This window comes from Coregonus lavaretus, assembly GCF_964263955.1.
Source record: "Coregonus lavaretus genome assembly, chromosome: 12".
Lineage (NCBI taxonomy): Eukaryota > Metazoa > Chordata > Actinopteri > Salmoniformes > Salmonidae > Coregonus > Coregonus lavaretus.
In genome coordinates, this window is record NC_139999.1 from 17,883,304 (window position 1) to 17,896,369 (window position 13,066).

Consider the following 13,066-nt stretch of genomic DNA (forward strand, 5'->3'; position numbering starts at 1 on the left):
GAACACCCTCTGTGTTCTGTTAGACAAGTAACTCTTTATCCACATTATCGCAGGGGGTGTAAAGCCATAACACAAGTCTTTCCAGCAGCAGACTATGATCGATAATGTCAAAAGCCACACTGAAGTCTAACAAAACATCAAAGATGTCTGCAGAAAGGATGGGGTGTCAGCTATGATATGACAACTTGAGTTTGAAAAAATCTGTTTTGGTTGTTGAACTACAGTAAGTGAAGTGGATCAACACCCGGTAACAGAGTGCTGGTAACAGAATGACATCATGGGTCCCTGATCTGTACTATACATAAATGCATAATTATGTCATATTCTTCATGGTGATGTATCCTGAATAGGTACACAAAGGTAGAAAAATGCAATATCCTCCTTTGCATGTTTGGGTATTATTCTACACATTGGCTATTATTCTAATGAGCCCCCCCCCCCCCAAAAAAAAAGACAAAATGTGATTGGTCCGGGCTGCATCAAATCTGTACCAATCATAGACGTCTATGTTTCACAAGTTTGGACCTCACAGTAGAGCTCAGTAGAGTACAGTACAGAAAAACTCAACAGAGTAGAGTATATTGCAGTACAGCACAGTACAGTAGAGTATAGCTCAGTACAGTACAATAGAGTAGAGTTCAGTATAGTACAGTACAATAGAGTAGAGTTCAGTACAGTAAAGTACAATACAGTAAATTATACTGTAGTCTACTCTAGTGTGCTCTACTGTATTAAACTATTCTCTACTGTACATTACAGTACCTTACTGTATTGTACTGACCCACACTCAACTGAACTTTTCTGTACTGCACTGTGCTCTACTGTACTGTGCTGTCCAAACTTGTGAAACAGACGTCTGTGATTGGTTTAGATTTGTACTGACCACATTTCAACTACTTTTCAACGTCCGGTGTCGGTCGGTGCTCAGTGGAGAGGGCTGGTTACAGTAAATGGAAAGAGAGGGGGCTCATGGGTAGGTGTCAGTAAGAGCCGGGAGATGTGACATTAAATGGAAAGAGAGAGAAGAGAGACGGGGAGAGAGAGAGAGGGATGGGTTGTCTAGACAGTCCCGTGTAGCTCAGTTGGTAGAGCATTGCGCTTGCAACGCCAGGGTTGTGGGTTCATTTCCCATGGGGGGCCAGGATGAAAAAAATATGTATGCACTCACTAACTGTAAGTCGCTCTGGATAAGAGCGTCTGCTAAATGACAAAAAATGTACAATGTAGACTGTTTTCACACTCTTGCTTTGACCACCATGCGACAGAAAGAGAGAAAAAAAACAGTTATGAGCTGAACGTAACAGTATGCCAGTGGAAGGGAGGACAGTAGCAGGTATCCCAACTTTTTGGTAACAGAATGACAAGACACTAGGCAATATATCTTAAACTTACAGAAGGCAAATCATTTCTGTAAAACTAAATATATATGTTTATTAGTTGGCAGGGGTCTTTACTTCAACATTATTATTTTATTTTTTATGTATTTATAATACCTTTTAAGACTTTTTCTGCTAGATACCTTTTCCATCTCCTTGACCAGAAATCAAAGCCTTTGCTTATTCCTAATTTGTAGGATGAAAAATGGTTGAAACGTGTATATATGCCTTTAAAATACACTGACTGTACAAAACATTAAGGACACCTGCTCTTTCCTTGACATAAACTGACCAGGTGAATCCAGGTGAAAGCTATGATCCCTTATTGATGTCACTTGTTAAATCCGCTTCAATCAGTGTAGATGAAGGGGAGGAGACAGGTTAAAGAAGGATTGTTAAGCCTTGAGACAATTGAGACATGGATTGTGTATGTGTCCCATTCAGAGGGTGAATCTGCGAGACATAATATTGAAGTGCCTTTGAACGGTGTATGGTAGTAGGTGCCAGGCGCACTGGTTTGTGTAAATAACTGCAACGCTGCTGGGTTTTTCACGCTCAACAGCTTCTTGTGTGTATAAAACAATGGTCCTACACCTATCCAGCCAACTTAACACAACTGTGGGAAGCATTGTAGTCAACATGGGCCAGCATCCCTATGGAATGCTTTCGACATCTTGTAGAGTCCATGCCCCGACGAATTGACACTCAATGTATAAAAATATATACTCTTAGGTTTCATTTGACACCAAATTGTACTCCTATGAACTTCAATTTAGTGCTCATGGGGATTTTTACATGGAAATGCCCAGTATGTTTTCTCTTTTCCATATTTAGAAGCAGTCCACTGTAATATTGAGAGGTATTGACTTATTGATAGCTGTAGTATTGTAATGTGTACTGTAGGCTATACACTAGGGGGGAGCACGGAAGCTTTTTACAAATATAAGGAAAGAGGCACTGGCTGAAATCAGTTGATAGTAGGACTTAGATAAGTTGTAAATGCAACAAGGACTGATATACTGAGCCCTACACTCTTAGAAAAAAGGGTTCCAAAAGGGTTCTTTGGCTGTCCCCATAAGAGAAGCCTTTTTGGTTCCAGGTAGAACCCTTTTGGGGTCCATGTAGAACCCTCTGTGGAAAGGGTTCTACATTGAACCCAAAAGGGTTCTACCTGGAACCAAAAAGGGTTCTTCAAAGGGTTATCCTAAGGGGAAGGCCGAAGAACCCTTTTAGGTTCTAGATAGCACCTTTTTGGGTTCTATGTAGAACCCTTTCCACTGAGGGTTCTACATGGACCCCAAAATGGTTCTACCTGGAACCAAAAAGGGTTCTCCTATGGGGACAGCCAAATAACCCTTTTTTCTAAGAGTGTAGGGCTCTATCTGTGCATGTGCCTGATATCAGTACTTGTTGCATTTACAACTTATCTAAGTGTAGCGGTCCTGGAGCACTTGTCCTTTTGCCCTCCTATGAAAAAAGTGACCTTTTGATTGGTGGCGTAAAAATTATTGTATTATATTTTTAGTCTCTTTTCTCTATTGTAACTTTAAATGCAATGAATTATCTATCAAACTACATTATTTTTTCATAAACTTATGATTCTTAAAAAATAAACATTTAAAATGAAAAGCTGAAATGTCTTGAGTCAATAAGTATTCAATCCCTTTGTTATGGCAAGCCTAAATAAGTTCAGGAGTAAAAATGTGTTTAACAAGTCACATAATAAGATGCATGCGATTCAAAGTTCATATCACAATGCGGATGCATCTCGGAGAAGCGAGTGCGAGACGCAATAATAATGAGGGACACAGATTCTGGCAGACCTGAGTCAAGCACCATCAATTTACGCCTTCAACCCGACATTTCAGCTAAAGCATTCTGCCATTGACGTCAGTCCCAGTCATTGTCAGAGTTGTCTGACTTCTTTTACACCCCCTGATCTCTCCAATCCCCTCTGTGCATCTGAGGCATCTTCACTACAACAAGCAGCATCTGACACTGTTATGCTTGTTAGCAGAGTAAGAAGGGAAAATGGATCAATAGAATTAGCCTATTATACAGTATTAAACCTATTACACTAACACAGGGATCTCCAACCCTGTTCCTGGAGAGCTACCGTCCTGTAGGTTTTCACTACAACCCTAATCTAGCGCATCTGATTCTAATAATTAGCTGGTTGATAAGATGAATCAGGTTCAGGTTAGCTACAACTGGAGTTGGATTGAAAACCTACAGGAGGGTAGCTCTCAAGGAACAGGGTTGGAGAGCCCTGCACTAACATATGGAGCCTTTCCCCTACCATGTAAAATCCGGGATAAAGAGTTTATGTGATGAGTTGTGACAGCATAGGAAGATAACTAATAGGGATGTGACCGATTCCTCCAATTCTCAGATTCTCCTAAACTCATAACATAGTTCTTGTGAAAGGTCTGTTGTTCCATTGATAGGTCAGAGCATGCATGCAGACATGCATCAACTACTTGATGCTGAAGAGCTAACAGCTACAGTGCCTTCAGAAAGTATTCACACCCCTTGACTTTTTCCACAATTTGTTGTGTTACAGCCTGAATTTAAAATGGATTAAATTGAGATATTCTGTCACTGGCCTACACACAATTAAGTGAGAATGCCAGAGAAGCCAGTGTTTGGAGGATATATTGGCACGGTGCCAATATATGCTCCAACCACCGGCTTCGAGTACATAATCACTTTTATACAAGGGATTACCAATATATTCAAATAATGATTGACATGTTTTCATTAAACATTATTTTGATTAATTTATTCATACTATTTCATGCTTCCACAAGATATAGTCCCGACACAAATCTAGTGTTGCTAGAGACGCGACCCAGTCGTTCAGTCTTTTTGTTGTGTATCGTTCGTTCGAAATGTTCCATTGACATACTGGCTGGCAACGTTCTTATCCCTTGCTTGCTAGCTAGCCAACTACGGCTAACTTACAGTCACGTCAAAAAGTGCAGCAAGAATAACAGAAAAGTAGCGCATTTGCATTTGTTTAAGCTGTTTTCTAGTGACATTTATTTGGATACATCCATAACAATGAGCCAATGAGGCGTGATTTCGCCTGGCATAGAAAATGTGCTCACTCGTCAGGACACTGTTGGTTCAGAGGAGCTTGCCAACAACACAGCTACAGTAACACAATCACTTCAAACTGAAGCTGGAAAGACTGCAAATTAGCTGCGTTTCGTTTTACCTTTTTTCAATTTATATTTTTTTGTATATCCATAAAAATAATGCCAGCTGATTCATGATTTTGACTGGTTGAGAAACGCTGCCTGCCTGCCTGTCTGTCTCTTCCTGACTCCTGACACATTCATTACTATTGGACAGCAGGAGATTGAATTTGAATATTGAAACAATGTTGCAAATGTTGGAGAGACAGACAAGGTTTATACAAATCTCCACTGTTGAAAACGAAATGTTAGTCTAAAAGAAATGTGAGAATATGTCTAGATGCTTTTTATAGTGGAGATCAAGTTTATAACTTGCCTGGCTGGGCTGATGAGACAGTGGATTGCGCAGTCAGATGGAACAGAGTAAATAGGCATTTTAACGTCATACATTTAGCAGGTGGCAATTTGTGGAATAGACACCGTCTGGAATGCGGTTTTAACCAATCAGCATTCAGGATTAGACCCACCCGTTGTATAATATCCCATAATGTCAAAGTGGAATTATGTTTCTTGAAATTTTTACAAATCAATTAAAAATGAAAAGCTGAAATGTCTTCAGTCAATAATTATTTAACCCCTTTGTTATGGCAAGCCTAAATACGTTCAGGAGTAAAAATGTTCTTAAGTCACATAATAAGTGCAATAATAGTGTTGAACATGATTTTTGAATGACTACCTCATCTCTGTACCTCACACATACAATTAGCTGAAGGTCCCTCAGTCGAGCAGTGAATTTCAAACACAGATTCAACCACAAAGACCAGGGAGGTTTTCCAATGCCTCGCAAAGAAAGGCACCTTTTGCTAGATGGGTGAAAAAGCAGACATTGAATATCCATTTGTGCATGGTGAAGTTATTAATTACACTTTGAATGGTGTATCAATACACCCAGGCACTACAAAGATACAGTTGTCCTTCCTAACTCCGTTGCCGGAGAGGAAGGAAACTGCTCAGGGATTTCACCATGAGGCCAATGGTGACTTTAAAACAGTTAGAATTTAATGGCTGTGATAGGATAAAACTGAGGATAGATCAACAAAATTGCAGTTTTTCCACAATACTAACCTAATTGACAGAGTGAAAAGAAGGAAGCCTGTACAGAATATAAATATTCCAAAACATGCATCCTGTTTGCAACAAGGCACTAAAGTAATACTGCAAAAAAAAAATCAAAGCAATTAACTTTTTGTCCAAAATGGAAAGTGTTATGTTTGGGGCAAGTCCAATACAACCCATTACCCACTCTCCATATTTTCAAGCATAGTGGTGGCTGCATCATGTTATGGGTATGGTTGTAATAGTTAAGGACTAGGGAGTTTTTCAGGATAAAAAAATTGATTGGAGCTAAGCACAGGGAAAATCCTAGAGGAAACCCGGTTCAGTCTGCTTTCCACCAGACACTGGGAGATTAATTTACCCATTTCCCTTTGAGCACCTGCCCCACCAAAGGTGCACCGCCCTGACTGATTTTTTATCATATAATAGCACTATCAGCTGTCCAAGAAAACAAAAATGAAGACATTTATGGTCAGTTGACATATATTTTAGAGGCTATTTATACAGAAAAGTTGTATAAAACCTATATAAACTGTAAACTAATAATTATATTACATAATTTCTGATATCACACGCCTTACTTTTATTTTCCTGCACAAGTAAAATCAGGATTATGCCTCTACTGCCATTCATTCCAATTAGACTGGTTTGGATTTCTCCCTGACCAATATGGCTGCCATTTTAACCCCGTTCTGGAACTTTGAGGGTTATAGTAATTTAATAGGATCTCTATGGTTAATTCTGAGTAAATTATGTGTGATCTGTTTGACCCTCACACATCAAACGAGGCAAAATGGTAGACCTGACTGTGTTGGTGTATAAATCTTTTTAAGGAAGTTGTCTCAGTGAGTTGGAACTCCCTGGTATGGAAAGTCCCCAACATTAATTATATTACATTTTATTATAGACTTGATTTGTGCACACAGAGAGTGAAACAGAGGGGATTATTTGAGAGAAACACAAGTCAAAGAAGCATCTGTATGCAAAGTGAAGCCTTAGCTAGCTAATATATTTTATGTAATTTGAGTTACATTAATGTGTAAGGCTATGTCCCCCCATAAATGAAGGACCTTAGCATGTTATTGGTGAAATTAAATCAAATAAGTGTTCACCAGAAATTGTATTGCATTAAATGAATGACAAAATGTGATGGAAATATCATTTCTCCCTGAGCAAGCAATTGTAAAGATGTTTGAATTATTGTACCTTATTTGATCAATTCTGGAAAGTACTCGGGTTGCAAAGCTACCAGTAATTTACAAAAGTTACCGGAATCTTCTGTAATTAAGGTAATTTTAACTTTTATTTTTATATCTGTGTCCATATTGTCCATGAGTTTCTAGTGGATAGACCATATAGTTCAAGAGAAAATGGCCTAATTAATGAAAAAAGCATCTAATCAACAATGGCATTATTTTTTATTAACTCTGCAACTCTTCCAACTATAGATTCTTTCACAACTGCCACCTGTTTGGTGCCAAAACATTTACAACAAAGACATTTTGACAAAGTAAAATAAATAAATGTGTAAAAAATATTTCATGTTGAAACCCTCATATGGTATTCACTAAGTTGATGGTTTATATTTACGATCATGTTTAACAGCTTTAATTCTACTTCATATTTTAAAATCATCTTATTTTATATATTTTACATGTGATAAGGCCACACAGAGGGCCAAAGATAATTACAGACGCTTGTGATAATCTGAAGTACCCAAAATGGCCACTAGATGTCATCTGATAAAATTCAAAAAATGCCTTGAAAGTTAACAAAATTCTGGTAGTTTACTGGTAAATGTAGAAAGTTTCCAGTAATATACCCTCTCCTTGCAACCCTAGACAGTACATTAAATATACAATGAGTTTACAAAACATTAGGAACACCTGCTCTTTCTATGACATAGACTGACCAGGTGAATCCAGGTGAAAGCTATGATCCCTTATTGATGCCACCTGTTAAATCAACTTCAATCAGTGTAGATGAAGGCTAGGATAAGGATTTTTAAGCCTTGAGACAATTGAGACATAGATTGTGTATGTGTGCCATTCAGAGGGTGAATGGCAAGACAAAATATTTAAGTGCCTTTGAATGGGGTATGGTAGTAGGTGCCAGGTGCACCGGTTTGAGTGTGTCAAGAACTGCAACGCTGCTGGGTTTTTCACACTCAACAGTTTCCTGTGTGTATCAAGAATGGTCCACCACCCAAAGGACATCCAGCCAACTTGACTACAACTGTGGGAAGCATTGGAGTCAACATGGGCCAGCATCCCTGTGGAATGCTTTCGACACCTTGTAGTCCATGCCCGATGAATTGAGGCTGTTCTGTGGGCAAAGGGTGGTGCAACTCAATATTAGGAAGGTGTTCCTAATGTTTTGTACACTCAGTGTATATTTGGGAACACTTCACAATATGTACTTATTACAGTGTAAGGCACAGTAATGTGAAGTGTTACCAAATATTTTCTATAACTTTTTTTATAATTAGAGACCGGAATTAAAATGTATTGCACTTATATACAGTGCTTCAACAAATGTTCTAGTCATGCTTGAATAACATATCTTCTCCCTCTGCTCACCAGGAGCACAACCTGGACTGGTTTCCTCGGATGCGGGCCATGTCCCTGGTATGTAGCGATGCGGACGGGGAGCAGAATGAGATCAGGAGCCTGCAGGAGAAACTGGAGTCCACCATGAAGCTGGTCTCCAGCCTCTCTGGACAACTGACCGAGCTCAAGGAGCAGGTGAGTGGGCCATCTAGACTGGTAAAGTGAACAGATAATAGTCAGATAATGAAAATATTTGTTTTATTTTTATTTTCCATTTATTTTGTGTAGCGTTTGGTCTGTTTGATGGCAACTCTTTGCCTTGTAGGTGTAGAGCTTACTAAAAGCAGAAAGCAATGAGTCATAGTTCACAACGCTGCAGCTCATGTGGCTTTCAACCTGATATTCTTTGCGTCATTAAGCAAGGATTAATTCCACAATGAATTTGCTCATACTGTATTGTGGACATCCTAGTCAGAGTTAGAGCACTGCTTCTTTAAATGCAGTACTTCTATGTAAGTATATGAATCTGGTAGACTTTAGATGCCCATGGTCAGATTAAATTAGCAAGATGATAATGATGATCGTAACACCTTTTATTTCTTATAAACATATCACAGATTCTTTTTAAAATACATCTTAATGACAATTACTTTCATCAATTGTAAAACCTTTTTTTTATCGTGTTCAGGTTAAGAACATTTTTCATAAATAAATTAATCAAACTCGGCGCACTGTTTCTTGTAAATAAAATAGTATTTTGGCCTTTCAATAAAATGAGAAGTGTTTGAGGATACGTGTGGTATCTAGACCCAGACAGGAGGAAATGGTTGTTGTGTGGCTAAAGGTTTAGATGAGGACACAATCACAGTTTCCCCTTGATTATTCAGGATTAAATATCTCCATAAATAAATCTTTGTTTGGTTGATGTCTTAGTTTTTGCACATTCTTTCACACGTACACTAACATAGACCAAATTGAAAATGTTACTTTTGGAGTTTAGTTGACAGACAAATTCAGACTTAACTGTGCTTTTACATTAGATTGTTTCAGACTTATTTTCCCAGAAGTCAGGGCAGTGCCTCCCCCCCCCCCCCTCCCTTGCCTGGAAGGTTTGTGAGCATGCTCCATGGCACTCAAAAGTGGCTCACAAATAAGAACATCGTTTCACAAACAACAGGCCCAAACAAGAGCTCCCTCTATTACATCATTCCAATGAAAATTGACTTAATTAGTTTGCTGTGGCACAAATAAAGAGTCACATTCTACTATAACTGAGTTTAGCCAGTGGCCACCCCCATGGCTCTATCGTAATAATATAATGCTGCTCTTTCTAGCACTTCCCGACATCTAATAATTATTTCCTTTATAATGCTCAACTCATGATGACCAACAACATTGTTATGAGGGTATTTGTATTGCCTTTGCAATATTAAGATGGCGAATAAAACCTTTTTTGGTTAAACTTGTTTTGTTTGTTTTAGAACTTTAATTTATTTAAAACTGTTGTTGTCCCTATTGACATAAAGGCCAACATCTTTCATTATTACTCATGAGCCTGGCTTGAAAGTTTCACTATTGGTCTTTTGGTATTTTCTTTGTCTTTTCTTTTGTTTCCTGTGGTTTACTTGTTGTTAGAGGAGATGACATTCTGAAAGGCTAGGAGGATACGTTTCAAATGAAACCCTGAAACCCTGAAACCCTCCCGTCAAAGCCAAAAAAGCCAAAAGCTCTCAGTTCATTGCTGTGCAGATTTTGCAGACACGGGCAGTTTATACTTTTGTTTCTCCGAAAAAGAAACTTAGTAGCAGCTTATTTGGAGGTACTGTAAGTGTCAGACACATACAACCTATAACCCACCCATAGACGTGACAGAGCAGCAGATGTACAGATACAGGAAATGAGACTTGAGCAAATAACCATGCATCTGTTCTGTGTGTTGTCCTCTAGATGACAGAGCAGAGGAAGCAGAAACAGCGGATCGGATTGTTGGGTCATCCTCAGCATCCTCAACACGCCAACCCCCAGCAAACTGCGTGAGGCTGAGGCAAGGAAGCCCCCCCCCCCAACCCAGCCACAAGACCCAGGAAGAGCTACTTCTACTGCTTTGTGTTTGCATAGGGATCGGAGTGCCGATTCTTCACTTAGTGGGCCCTCCCGTCCTGCATATAAACTGTAGCTACCAAATGTGTGTGTGAAGCGTAACAGTAGGAAACACACTGAAATAGCTAGTCATGTAATTGTGATATGTAGGTTAGCCTACAAAGGTATAACTCAAACAAAAACACTCACCACACCCAGACAACCCATTCTTTTCCCAGTCCAGTTGGGATTGGTGCCAAATGTTTTCTATGTAAAAATAAAAGTGAATTCTCATTACATGGCCTTTACTGGGTGAACTTGAAATACAGCAGAGCAGGGCCAGCGTTATGGGTGGGCCGTAGGCGGCCTGGCCTGCTGTAGGGGGCCTGGCCTGCCCTACCGTACCTCCTTGAAATATTGATAATTTATTTGACCGAGATGTGTGCCAACAGAAAGATGCATCAATCTCAGATAAAGCATGCGAGCGAGCGAAACAGCGCCCCTCTGTCTCCGTATGTGTAGACCATGTATCTGATGCTGTCTGGACAAAAGGACTATGGCATGTCATACTTTTTCTGTCCAGACAGCATCAGATACATGGGCTACACATAGTAAGACAGAGCGACGCTGTTTCGCTCGCTAGTTTTAGCAGAGAGGCAGAGGTGAAGCGAGAGGGCTCACTCTCGACAACATCTGTCCTGAATAAGCCCAATGCGATTCTATGGGCATAATATGCAGACCTAAGCTTATCGCCTGCATTCCCACCTTTGGGACAACGACTTGCACTGTTAGGGCAGAGACAAAGCATCTCGTCATTATACACGGATATCTGGTTTCAGCCACTTGCGAATTACAAAGGCAATTTGGTGGGTACACAGTGCACTGTTCGAATGCTGGCTTCCCCTAAAGTAAATTGATGTTTTGCCAAAAGTATATAATTACTGCTGTCTAAATAATATAATTCAAAATACTTTACCAGAGATCTTGACTTAGCCACAGAGGATTGTTAGCTTATTGTTTTTTAAATAGCTACATAGGCCTATGCCTATTTGGAAAGCCAGCAATTTGGGCAGCGAGCGTGGCAATAGGCCTAGCTGATTATTGAGTTGTGGCTGTCAGTGAAAACCATCTAAAATGTGTGAAGATAATGTCTTGAGTATAATTTAGAATGTTGAGACAAGAAGAAGGGGAGGGGTGTGTGGTGAAGATATGGGCGTCTCTCTCAAGAATGCATGCACTCAGCTCTCCAGAATATACACCGCTGTCTCCCGCGAATTCTTGCACATTAATTGTTTCATTGTGTGAATTGTTTGCCCTTTGATTGTTTATTTTTATAAATTCCCCATTACATATGTAACCAGTAGGCCTAGTAAATGTACCGTTAATCACCGTCATTTGGTTACATTAATTTCTGTTAATGCATCTATTACAGTAATTTACTGTTCTCATTCTCAGAGTGGAAACGTTGTTTACAGAGTTCACAACCTGCTACACTTGTGAGAAACAAGTTTTGGTTTATTTCGTAACCATCATTTAAGGAGTTTTGTCAATTTTTCCATTGTCTTTTGTTTGGAGTGGTCCATGTGAGCAATGAGCATGTGTGTGGTTTCTCTGTCCTGATAACGTTGAGGGAGCGCGAGCGCCTGAGCATGCCAACCTGATGAGTTGATACAATGTTGCACTTCACTAGCAATAGTTAAAGTCAAGACAGATAGAAAGAGAGGCAGGCAGGCGGAGTAGAGAGATTAATGCAATTGAAAGAACCTGAATTATCTTCCGGATATTTTCTACTGTTTTTATTTGTCGCTTTAGGCCTATTTATTTTACTTAGTTGAAGATGGAAGTTGTTGGCCTACTGCTGCATTGGCCTATAGGCTATCTCTGAGTTCTATGCGCTAATTTCTTTAGCCACCAATGGATCACGGTGTATCAATGTGTCCATATGGCAAAGGCTGGTTCTCTTGCATTAGTTGAATTTTAACTTTTAGATTTTTATCATTTTGATTCAGATTTTTATGATTAACCACGTGACAATATTTTTGAGAAGCGAAAACGTTATTATTGAAATGAAACTGTTCCACGAAAATGCGAATATTAAAATAATCATAACTGGTACGCAGATAGGTAGAAATTGGGATAAATTGTAAGCTTCCCCAAACTTGAAACCCACAAGCTGCCTATGGTCTTTATTATAACATCCATGAACAAAATTCATGCAAGCGCGTGCACACCGGATGTCCCGTGAAAAAAAACCTGGCCGCCTATAGAAATAAAATGCCCATCCAACTGATTCGTTCTGGCGCCGGCCCTGCAGCAGAGCTGTACCGGACACAGGAAGATGTAGTCCAACGTGAAATGACACTGAGAGACATGGAAATAAACATCTTTTTGTATTTACTACTGGTATAGCAAGCAGTATTTAATGTCTTATTTTTGTATCTTGTGCAATATCACTACTTTAATATGCAAACTCCTTGGTGTGTGAATTGAAGTTGTTTTTAAAGTCATGTCTTATTTAATAGGGACTGAATTTTTTCCACATGGGAGCTTTATTTTTATTATTTTGCTTTTAAATGAAACAGGGACCTTGTTGTTAGACTTTACATATGGAAATGACTCCATATAGAATAGCAGTTGGTCGGACAGATGAAGTTACATGTATTGTTCTGGCCTTTCTGATTTTACTTGTTTTATTTATTTCAGAATGTTGCATAAAAAGTCTTAAATGCACTTCATAGAGATAGTATAATGTCTGAGAGCAAGTATAGGTATTGTTTTCGGTTTCATTTCTGCAAATAAGATTGTG

The 13,066-nt window shown here is 39.2% G+C and overlaps 1 protein-coding gene across 2 annotated transcripts in view; it reads left to right on the forward strand.

The window, feature by feature from the left end:
• The window catches only part of LOC311139054 (inositol 1,4,5-trisphosphate-gated calcium channel ITPR1-like), a gene marked incomplete at both ends in the record, with an annotated part of 129,615 nt that extends 119,397 nt beyond the window's left edge, over positions 1-10,218 (forward strand). For both annotated transcript variants that reach the window (XM_084173906.1, XM_084173907.1), the window contains 2 exons: positions 8,215-8,376; positions 10,129-10,218. In XM_084173906.1, coding sequence (XP_084030032.1) covers positions 8,215-8,376; positions 10,129-10,218 — 252 coding nt within the window. The remainder of the gene's footprint in view (positions 1-8,214; positions 8,377-10,128) is intronic.
• Positions 10,219-13,066: the final 2,848 nt, after the last annotated feature.